This window comes from Blennius ocellaris (genome assembly GCF_963422515.1).
Source record: "Blennius ocellaris genome assembly, chromosome: 5".
In the NCBI taxonomy this organism is placed as follows: domain Eukaryota; kingdom Metazoa; phylum Chordata; class Actinopteri; order Blenniiformes; family Blenniidae; genus Blennius; species Blennius ocellaris.
Genome location: NC_137654.1, coordinates 23,939,329 through 23,951,743, shown reverse-complemented (window position 1 = coordinate 23,951,743; position 12,415 = coordinate 23,939,329). Strand labels below are relative to the sequence as shown.

Here is a 12,415-nt window from a genome sequence, read left to right as displayed (position 1 = left end):
TACTAAATTAAAAGCGTCATCGCGACAATCATCACATTAATGAGAATTCGCACTTTATTACTGTTTTTCTAACACTCCCTCTACCGGCTTAGATTTGTTCATACGTACCAAGAACGCAGCACGATTACTGAGTTGTGTCGATGGTGTCAAAAACTGCAAACCAGCTGAGTCAGACAGCTCATCTAAAGTACAGAATAAAAAAAGCACACCTCACTCTGCTGTTATGCAACAATAAAGCAACTGTAACACACCATGATAACTCAACAACTCGCACAATGCGTCACATGACGAGGCAGGGGAGCAATTACATTTACAGATGCAACAGATGAAATTAAAATGATACAGAATGCGATAAAGAACAACGAAATACTTGATCTTACTTCTACAAAAGTCACCTATTCATTAAGTGCTAACACAGGGGTGTTGCACGTAAGGCCCGTGGGCCAAAACTGGTGCGCAAGAGGCTCAAATCTGGGCCATCAAACCACTAAGAAAATTGTACAAATTTTAAAGAAAACATTGATTTAAAAAAAAAAAAAATACAAACAAATTTCTTGTGAGTAGTGGACACAAAACAACAATGAGACCCCAGCTGAGACATCAGCATGAAGGCCAGTTACCTCATTGCTCCAATCATTTTGCCGGGGTGAGTTTGACATTTTCATCATGTATACTCTGCGCCACAAGAAATGATAACTTAAAAGTTAAAATTTAAATATTACTTTGGCACAAATTTATTGATTATCAAATATCAATATATTTTTGCAGTTGTGGACATTCTGCAGTTTAATCACAGTATTTGAATATCAGTTTTGACTACTTTAGTTTGAGTTTAAATGATAGGAGTGAAAACACCCACGGTATGTTGTGATGGATTATTGTGACTTGGATCACAGCGGATCCACAGCCTGTGCAGAAAACATGCAATTTGAAATGATTGAATATATGAATTGTGATGGCTAATGCCCACAAATGTTGTGGACACAACAACACAACAAATGGCAATTATTTTCTGTGTAGCTTATGGTGAGTATGGTTAAGTGATTAGTCATAACAGTTTCTAGAAAAGATTGTGAATGATCTAAACTGTGGTTATCCAATTTCCTGCTCTGTTTGCCAGTTACTGCTATGAAAAATGCACGTTTGATGTGCTGTAGTGCTCTCGCCAGGCCTTTCTTGTTTGCATGTTCTCCCTCTGCATGGCTTTTCTACAGGCACTCCGCTTTTCTCCATGGTTCATATATTGATACATGAGGTTAACTGGCGGGTCCTAAAATGCCTTTCCTCCCCCTTCCATTGTTAGCCGTGCTCAGCTCCAGCTCCCTGTGACCCCAGCTTGCATAAATAGAAGATTACTTGATGGATTATAATAGATAACACTGTTACATAAAAAGCGTATTCTCAAAACGGTTTGGCCTCGTGTTATTATCAAATGAGCCACATAAGAAATGCAGCAAGTTATTTAAAAAACACACAGTTTCTCCTGCACATTCAATATACACAAAGGTCCAAGCACAGCTTTATTGATCTTGTCTGAGTTTTCATCAGCAACGTCTTCATGGCTTCTTCAGCGGGTCTGTATCATAAGTTTCCTTTTATGAAGGCCGGCAGCACCGAAAAAGATTCAAAGGTGAGAGCGTATAATTGGACCATGATATCCAGCTTTTGACAGTAATTGGACAGATGCATTTATCAAGGGGAGTATTTCACCATTAGAGCGTATAAATAGAATTGTGTATTATCACTGGGAATTCAGTGTTGAATGGCCTCTGGTGTGGGTTGCTATTTTTGGTCGTAGTTACTGTGGAAACCAGAGGGTTCTGCAGGCATCCAGTATTTGCTGTTGCTATTTAGTAGCTCTGCTTCATGAAATGGATTCCCTGTTGTCTTTCTCTCCCCCCCCCCCCCCACTAATACACGTGGTCATACATTGTCTGTCACGCACAAAGATGATCTAAAAATACATAAACCCAGCTGGTCTATATTTGATTTGACATGACAAATAACTTCCTGACGAGCTTGCAATGATTATATATCAATTCCAGCAAGGTGGCGGCTCCATAAAGTTTAGGGACCTCCCAGTTTTCCTCAGTGTAATCAGCAGTATAATAACTTGTTCTTAAATTATCACAAGTATTTTGTAATATTTTTTTGTGGAATGATTTGGCAGACACAGACCAGCAGCTCAAGTTGACTTATCATCCTCAGTAAAGTTTTGTTTTTTTTAATCCAGCAGAATGTTTCAGTCATGGCTGCTTATAAGACACGCGAACTAAGTTGTCATGTAATTTTCAACACTGCAACATTTACAATAGGATCATTTACATCAGAGGACCTATTTTCAAATAGAAATGTCCTATTATTACAGGAATTAAATGTATAGTATGTCTATTGGCAGTTGAAACATGATGTGATGAAGGTATTGTAGTGTTATGTGCTGTAATAAGGAAATTATTGAGAATTGGTTCTCTACTCTATTTACAAAGAAGCATTTTTCTAATTAATTGTTGTTGCAAAACTATTAAGATTATATTGATTAATCTTTATCAACATATTTGCAAGCTGTAATGTTGCTAATTGTATATATTAAAGATGCCAATCATCTCTCTCTCTTGTCCTGGAGCTGCTCCAACGCAGAGGTTGCCCATCTGTAAGATAAATTGCATTTAGTTTCAGTCTTGTTTGTCAAAAACTGAATATGCCAGTGGAATAATATACGTAGTTTCATGAGGTTAATGTGTGCACTATGTAAAGATGGCTGTCAAATCTTGTTTTGACCTGCAATTAGATGTTCAAATGCTTCAAAAGTGAATTAAAATCATTATTGATATTATGGGTGTTTATGGGTGTTTCTGACAACACATTTCTCAGTTGGATAGTAAAGTAGCATCAGAAAACAAAAACACTCAGAAAACAATTGCAATTTTGTAATTCATCATTCCGCTATTTATACTGGAAAATATTGTGAATTAAGAGCTATTTGAACCTTTAAGCATAAAGTTGAACAACCATATCTTGAATATTGCTGAACTACAAAGCACTTTACAACCCGTGTTAGTCTGGAGGTTATCAATTTGCATCGCGGCTCAACACATTCTATTAACTTAATAAAGCCATTACCTTCAATAATGTTAAGTGGAAGCATATTTTGAGGTTTCACAGTGATAATGAGCCACATTATCTGCAAAGATGTGGCTGGATAAGGAGTTAAATGATGTCAAACTGGTGTGAGACCGGCGAGCGAGCACCACTTCTTGCAGGTAAAGATCCAGATGCTTGAGTTGAATGGGGTAGTGTGTCGCTTCATTGGAGTGATGATAAATCATTATTGTTTTTCTGGCTGAGCCTAAACGCTACCTTGTTTTTATTTTCAAGATGAAAGTGCTGATAATCTGAAGTAGGACTGATACCCGACATCTCTGTATCCCTGACTAGTGGTGGATGGCTGCATGAGCATTAATCACCATTAAAAATAAATAAATGAGAAAAAAAAAAACTTTGTTGTTTTTATCAAATATTTGTGGGTATTTGATTTTAATTTTAAATTTTTTTTTTACATTTAAACCTACACATGCAACCCCAGAATGTTCTTCTGTAATGGTGTAAGACAGAAAAAAAACCATACAAAGGCTTAAAGAGTTGAATATCTTTATTCTAAATCATTTGCTTTTAACCCCGCTCTCAAATATCACAAACAGAATTGAATTACATTCTGATGCATTTGAAAATTAGCTTTTTGTTCTCATTCGTTTCTGTTGATCCCAAATCATTAAACACTTAAATCAAAGATAGGAAATGCAGATTGTTTCCACAATCAAACCTCTCACCATTAAATTAATGGCCATCGTATCTTCAGGAATTAATTCTTTAGTCACCTGACAACAGGTTTGTCTAAACCCTCTTTGTTTTCAAGCTGCTTTTCCATCTTGCTCTAGAAGCAGTGTTCTTGTCTGTAATTTTTTTTATCATATCCTTGTCAAAACACAGCTGTAGCTTCCTGCTGGAAGACCTCCTACTCTCAAAGTCTTATAGCAGCTTGTTTTTTTTTCTTTTTATAAGCTTTGCTCTGTGTTTTTTTTTTCTCACCAGATTTTCAGTTTCTGTTTTTGCTTTCAGAACTGGCAGATTGTGTAAAAACAAATGTGACAGGCTTGCATGTGCATGTTCAGAATGTTTTTTGTGTGTTTTTTTAAAAGTTCTGTATTCCTCAACATCACCACATGCAATGAAGGGGACTTGAATATATAATTCAAATCATAATGTGTGTGTGGATAGAGCTATAAAATACAAAACAAACCATGTTATCCCAGAGAAATGCTTCAATAAACTGTCACAATGATATTAATAATGCAACAGATACGTTAAGCATACATAAGCAAGAATGTGCACTTTATACAATTCAACATCCAGTCCTTCCCTGCATGTTCCAGACTTAATATCATAAGTACTTGAAAAACACACGTAGCCACACTTCAGGAGACAAAGGCTGGTCTTGTCTAACCCCTCTTAATCTGCATTAATTCCCCCCCATGCATAAACATTCATTTTCTATGCCCACAAGGATAATGGGAGGCTGAAGCCTATTCTGTAAGGTGGTGGACACCCCGAATGGATAATAGTAGCACACATTACACTGCAATATCCAGTTTATGTGTGTGATAATTAAAATATATCCATAAAGAGCAAAGCACAAAGACAAAAAACCAAACAAAACTCAATTCTCTCTGAATCTAAATACGTATCCTTAAACTCTGTCTGGTGGGGATTGATGGGCCTCTTCACATTGTTCCAGGTCCTTAGGCTTTGAAAAGGACGTGAATACAAGCAGTCTGGATTGATGGCCGGCTGGTGGGGCTTCAGGTTCTTCTCTTATCAGCTGAGATGTAATTGATTTATGGAGAGCTGCTTTGAACCACCACGGGGATGCAAGTGTGCTGATTTAGCCACTTAACACAAAAAACATGACGGCAGAGAGCAGGTTGCTCTATTTGACAGGAACAAAAGAACACAATAATCCTCCTGCAGTACACTGATGGTGCTGCTAAACCCTGCTGCGAGGTATGGGGGGGTGCCTCTATTGAGTTTTTTTTTTTTTTCTTTTTGTCTCATGCATCTGTCTCTTTTCAGGTCTGTTTTCCTTAACGTGTTGGGCAAAAAAAAAAAGAAAGAAAACGCTGTGATGTTGTGGCAACATAATTAACTGATCGAGGGCTGGGATCATTACGTTTAACATATTAGCTTCAACCTCACTCGTGGTCGAAGTCTCTGCTCCTGCTACAAGTAACCATGGCAACCAGCATCACCTACAGTAAATTTCCAGAAGCGTCTAGTGTAGTAGTGTCATTTATCTCGTCATTGTACATACACGCACCATATCACTGTTGTGCAGTCGCCATACAGTTTATGAACGCACAGCTGGAAAATGTGTCACTTTTGACTCAGTTTGCTGTCTTCAAACATTTCAGACCTATTTTTGATAATCGACTTTACATAAATTGCAACTTCATACCAAGCATTTATGTTTGCTTCTGCCTGCACAGGCCACTTCATTTATGATGTAATGCCATCCAGTAGAGCGTTCCTGCCATGAATTCTGCCTTCGCAACAGTTATAATGGTCAGACATGCTTGAGCTCGTTAAAAAGGATGGAATAATATGTGATTTTGTTTTTTAACTAAAACTACAAACAAAAAAAAAAGGCTTTGAGTTCAATCCAACAATTTCTGATTATCTGAATCAAAAGTGACAGTTATTAGTTTTGTAAAAGCAGATTCTTTGACAGACTTGTTCCGGTTGGACTGCACTAATGTTTATACTGAATTGTACAATTAAAATGATTTTGGAATGTAGAAAAATTCCAGACTGGCCAAACCTATACTTTTAAACACTGAAAAGTACAATTCAAAATGAAAAAAAGTAATACTGACTCGATGTACTTGAATATTATATTTTCTATATGTAATTTTCATATTATATACTTTTTTTATTACAGTATGTGTATCTCAGCAGAACCATTAGCTAATGGCACTGCCATAATAGGATTTCAAACAACAACAAAACAGACACAAAAAAATGAAATGTTGTATTTGATAAGATCTTGACAAGCACATCATGACCACATAGATTAACTGAAACTTAAAATCTAGAAGATTGAGGTATAACTAACATTAATAATTACTTTTGCATGCATGGTGAGGAGCTTTGAATTACATGATGTTTACATCTCAGCCCACCTCACCTTCACTACAAGCATCCCCCCCCCCCCCCCCCCCATCAGGTGTAGAATGCTCAGAAAAGATTGGGCCACTTCATGATGCTGGGTTGAGCTCTCCTCCCTCATTTCCTACAGTTTCATTTCTCTCATGCTTGAGGGAACTAACAAACCAGCTGCTGCACTGTGCGTCTGGAGAGAGAAGGAAAGACTTGCAGTGTGTGGTGAGGGCAGCAAAGTGCATATTAAACAGTTATACCGAGTTGCTACAAAAACAAATTATCCTGTGTTTTAAAGGACTCCATCCACCCTGGAACCTACTTATCCTCTCTGCTGCCCTCTGGAAGGAGATACAGACCACGAAAAACCTCAACAAATGGACCAAAAGACTCTTCTCTGCCCAAGCAGACAGACACCCTTCATCCACAAAACCCTTAACACACTTATTGATAATTACTATAGCAAAGCAGCTGCTCAGCAGTTTTTCTGAACCAAAAAGAAAATTTAATTATATAATTTTTCATATTTGATTAATTTTGAATCACTACATTAAAAAAAACCACTAATGAATTTTAGGGTAATATAATAATAAAAAATCTTATATGAAGAAACTACACCCAAGCTTTTCTTTGATTTATTGTAATTATGGTATGGTTATAGAATAATAAATAAAAAGAAAAACAATGATAAAAAAAAACCCTGAATGTCTGAAATATTGTTGTCTTGTTCATAAATACAAAATTTTCTGCATGTTACTTGGGTTTAAAGTTGAAGTCTTGGTTGCTGTCCATGGTGCTGATCTTCAGGTGACGCGCATGAAATTACGTTCATTACGTTATATGTTTAGAACTAAACGCAACATTTTGATTATGTATAAATGTGACATAACGAGGTATATTACGCAGCTCTGTTCTTTTTTTTTTTTTAAAGTGGTGACTAGTTCGCGCATGCGAGGAGGTGAGCTGAGGCCATGGATGACCGTGTGGAGAGCGTCGCTCGCGCTCAATGCGCACAGCGTTAAATGTGCAGCTTATTATTATTATTATCATCATTTAAAGGGGGATTTTAAACCTGGCTGCGCGGATTTACAGGTTTAATTCTGCTGCCCGCCTCTCTGCCGCTGCCACCGCTCACGCAACAGGCTGCAAACACCAAATGTGGAGTCTCGGCTGAGAGCGGCAGTAGTACCACCACCACCACCACCTCCACCACCTGTAACTGTGTCTCCACTTTCATGCCGACGCCGAGGATGAAGAAGCAGAACGTGCGGACCCTGTCCCTCATCCTCTGCATGTTCTCCTACTTGCTGGTGGGCGCCGCGGTGTTTGACGCGCTGGAGTCGGAGACGGAGAGCTCCCGCAGACGCATCCTGGAGCTGAAGCGCAGCGAGATGAAGAAGAAGTATCGCTTCTCCGAGGACGACTACCACGAAATCGAGCGCGTGGTGCTGCAAGCGGAGCCCCACCGCGCCGGGAGACAGTGGAAATTCGCCGGGTCTTTTTACTTTGCCATAACAGTCATCACAACCATCGGTGAGTTAATGAAAAGCCTACAGTTTTGCATCGGGAGGGAAACTATTTCACTGACTCTCCAGAGCACCCCCCTCTATGTAATATTGAAGGCTTGTCTTTAATTATAGACAAGTACCCAATAGATGAATGCATGTTTCACCCTCCTGTATACGTCACCCTTTCTCTCTTCCTGCTTTTAGGTTATGGACATGCAGCACCAGGCACAGATGCAGGGAAGATCTTCTGCATGTTTTACGCTGTTCTTGGCATTCCTCTCACTTTGGTCATGTTCCAGAGCCTGGGAGAACGGATGAACACCTTCGTCCGCTATCTCCTACACAAAGCAAAGCAGTGCCTCGGCTGTCGACGCACTGAGGTGTCCATGGAGAACATGGTCCTGGTGGGCTTCCTGTCTTGTATTGGCACACTTTGTGTGGGAGCCGCAGCCTTTTCCCACTTTGAGGGATGGAGCTTCTTCCATGCGTACTACTACTGTTTCATTACGCTCACCACCATTGGCTTCGGAGACTTCGTGGCCCTGCAGAAAAAAGAAGATCTCCAGGAGAAGACCCCCTACGTAGCTTTCAGCTTCATGTACATCCTGGTGGGGCTGACTGTTATCGGGGCGTTTCTCAATTTGGTGGTGCTTCGTTTTCTCACCATGAACACTGAGGACGAGAGGCGAGACGCTCAGGAGAGGGCATCACTGAAGAGGGACAGGGGCCGTCTGGACGGCGGCCTGGGTCTGCGTGCAGTCGCGGAGCCGAGCAGGAGCAGCCGCAGAGAGACGAACAGGGGCAACATGGTGCACAGCCATAGCCACAGCACACTATTCCTCCCCATGGAGGAAGGGACGAGCCGCACCAACCTCATCTCGTCCCCAGCGGAGGACCAGGAGAGACGAAGAAGCCCCTGCAGGCACAGGTTACATTTTCAGATCAAGGCGGGCAGACGCAGGCAGGAGTCGAGCCTCAGCTCCCTCTGCTCCTGCGTGTGCTACCGCCTGGACTGTGACAGCCCACTGACGTGCCACAGCGAGCACCACGGCGATTCCATTTACTGCAACTCGGTCTCCTACAGGATCCAGAGCTGCTCGCCGAGTCCCAGGGACAACACTGGACGCTCCTCGCCGGGGAGCACGCTCTCGCCGGGCCACAGCTCGCCAGAATGCCCTCGATTGAGAAGGAAGTCGGTGTGAAGAGCATTTCTTTGCAAGAATGTACACACACACACACACACACACACACACACACACACACACACACACACACACACACACACACACACACACACACACGTTGTGTTACTTCTCTCTTGTGCATGTCAGGCGACACAGATTCTGTTTAGTGAATAGCCCATTTGTTTGTGCAACTAAACTATCTTCATTTGTACAACCAGGATTTCTTTTTCTTAATTTTACTAAGACGTTTAAAGGGGTCATATTAAGAAAAATTCACTTTCGTACGGTTTTCCAACTTTGATATGTGTCTCCATACCTGGGAATAATGCCCCAGAAGTGAAGAAAGTCAGTCGTCTCTCTCCCTGGCTTGTTTCATATTATTTGTTTAAAGTGTGTTGCTTCAACTAACGAATCAGAACTCAAACGCCATATAGTGTCATCAGAGGTTTAGCCAATCCCAATCAAGGTAGGCCCTCCCTTTGACCTGTGACAATTAGGCAGCTCTCCTCTGGCACATGGCACCAAGAGAGGAAGTACTTCCTCCTCTTCCCAAGATGGGCATGTGTGGGCGGAACCAGTCCAGCAGATTCTGAATGCAGCTCCTATGATCCAATATTGAAACGGATGAAAATCAAGGAGAAGCTGGATTTGGGGCTAATAAACTTTCAGTACAATGTTTTCGGACCAACAAGACACAAGTGAAAGTGTTGAAATGCTGGATAATATGACTCCTTTAAGTTTCAGTTTTATTACCGAGTCTTTCTAAATGTAAATGGTTCTGCTGTTTTACTCGCATGTAAGGGGCAGTGCATGTTAAAGGGAATGTATAGCACAGTGTGAATGCATGAGTGCTACGTGAAGATGTCAAAATGTGGGCTTTTATCCTACAAATATGACAAACGGTATTTTAGATAAAATGCTTCTAACCGTGTCTGTTTTTCCAGTGAAATATATGAATGATTTTCAATGAACTTTAAAAAAAAAAAAAAAAAATCCTACCTTTGTCTTGCCATGGCTAGAAGATGTCATTATGCTTTCGGTTTTTGAAAAAGCGCCTTAAAGAACTTTGATGAAGCTCATGTGATATGTGGCTTCTCTACTCAGTGAATTTAACAAGAAAAAAGAAAGAGTTGTATTACTTAGCAGTGGAAGCGAGCCAAGTGGGTGCCCTGCTGCACTCCACGATGAAACGACAACACTTGTTCCTTGAAGTGTTTTTTTAATGGATGTAGCACAAAACTGATATGTAGCAGGGTTTTTAGGTTTTTTTTGCTGAACGTCCCAGAGATTTGAATAAATTAAGTGTCATTTCTCAGCCAGAGAGGCAATGTTTTGTTTATAGACTTTGTTTATAGTCAGATTTAATGTAAGTATTTTATGGCATTTCTTTATTAAACTAAAGGAAAGGCCTTTTAAATGTGTGAGTGTTTTTATTTTATTGACTGTACTTATGTTAGGCTCATGTGTTTACCCCCAACTCACTCACTCACTCACTCACTCACTCACTCACTCACTCACTCACTCACTCACTCACTCACTCACTCACTCACTCACTCACTCTCTCACACACACACACACACACACACACACACACACACACACACACACACACACACACACACACACACACACACACTGGTATGAGTCACATTATCATGTATGAATTTTATTATTTTGTATATTTGATGGGAAGCAGAGTTCCATGGGTTCAAGTCCAGGCTTTTCTATGATGAGTTTGTATGTTTTCACTTCTTTCCAGACATCCCCCCCCCCCCCCCCCCGCGCCCCCAACAAAAAAAAACCCCACATTAATTTGCACTGTGAAAGACAGAAACTGGAGCAGATACAGTCAGATGTATCCGCTCCAGAGACTCAGAAACTAAAGTTGGTTCACGACAAATCAATGAATATTGGACGTTGATATTCAAACTTGTGTTGAGAATCTCCTTGACAACAACTAATGGTCAACAAAGCCCGTTGTTATAGTTTTTTTTGGTTTTGTTTTTTTACATAAATAAGAAACTTGAAAAATGCTTAAAAAAGAAATAAGTGAAAATTATGACATCATTGCTCACAGTGACAAAATACAAGATGATTTCTAACAATACCGAGTTGTTTGTACATTTCTTCATGCTGCTTTAAGAAATCTATCAAAATATGAGCTGAAGGGGCTTCTCCTCTTTGTGCAGCTTTTTTTTACTGTAAATCTTCCCAGACATCAAAGCCTTAATTTGTTATATTTTACTGAATTGAGCTGTGTAATCAAACTTAAGTCATAAAACATTGCTGAAGTGATCATTACAATGTCAAAATAATTAATTAGAATTTAACCCTATGCTGCAAAAGTAGTATTGTACTACTATTATTGGAGAAGTTAATATTGTATCAATAATAAATGTATAGAAATTGTAATGAATAGAAAAAGACTAATTAATTCACAATGCAGCAGATGACATAACAAATTGGTTGTATTTTACATTGAAGAGCAAACTGTTTCACAACTTCCAGTCACAGTTTTTCTTTCTTTCTTTTTTTAACAATCTTCCAGTTTTGCCAAATTGTCCAGCTGGCAATTAGCTGTTGGATGCAAAATACTCATCTAGCTATTTTAACAAATAACTTTTCTTGCATTTTACTGTTCACATCCAAACTGTGTTACGATGCGCTGCTGCCATCACATTCATAAACCAAGACATCTTGCTTGTAACATCAAATACTTTATGTACTTCTGTAACTAACAAAAGGTCTTATGAGGATCCTAAATCCATGTGTCATTTGGGTTACATTGTTGGATTGTCCTGAATCCTGAATCCCTTGGAGACTCATTGACAGGATGGATAATAGAGTGAATGGAGTCAATAGTTTTGTAGAGACTAAAATATCTTCTTTTTCTCGAGGTATTTTCTTGTGAGGGGTTTCCACAGCGGATCATCTTCCTCCAGCAGCCTCTGCCTCCTGCACTGTATGTATTAGCTGTTATTGTGCTCACTACTCAGAGGTTAGAGCTCAGCTAAGGTTTAAATCCAGCCTACAAACCATATTAATACATCCAACCCCTCCGAGAACGGCTGCCTTTGTGAGATATGATGAAAATAATGAAATGAGCAAGAGCAATAAGAAGAAGAAGAAGAAGAAAACCTCCATTCTGTAGCTCAGCACCCAGTATTCTGAGTCATTAAAAGCCACACCTTCGGTTCTCCCGCAGATAAAATCAACTCATAACATCTGCACATCAAGTCCGTTTGCTATTTTTAAAACTTTGTTTTTGGTTGGGAATGCGGAACGGAAATCATGAAGTCTTTACATAAGTGTCCCCGAGCATAGATTTCAAGCCATCTGCTGGTCTGCTGGAATACTGGGCTGCTTTACATATAAATGTAAAACTGATTGGGCAATAGAATCTGAAATGGTGATTGGTTATGAAATGCCATCTGCTCTGGCTGCTGGTGGGTACCGGTGCTGACATTTACTTTTTTCGTTCTCTTTTTTTATTTTTTTATTTAACACTGTCAC

The 12,415-nt window shown here is 39.8% G+C and overlaps 1 protein-coding gene across 1 annotated transcript; it reads left to right on the top strand.

The window, feature by feature from the left end:
• Positions 1 to 7,445: 7,445 nt before the first annotated feature.
• On the top strand, positions 7,446 to 8,920 carry kcnk15 (potassium channel, subfamily K, member 15; the record flags this gene model as incomplete). Its single annotated transcript, XM_080497422.1, has 2 exons — positions 7,446 to 7,743; positions 7,923 to 8,920. 2 exons carry the CDS (start codon positions 7,446 to 7,448, stop codon positions 8,918 to 8,920), a joined length of 1,296 nt encoding a protein of 431 aa, XP_080353548.1.
• Positions 8,921 to 12,415: the final 3,495 nt, after the last annotated feature.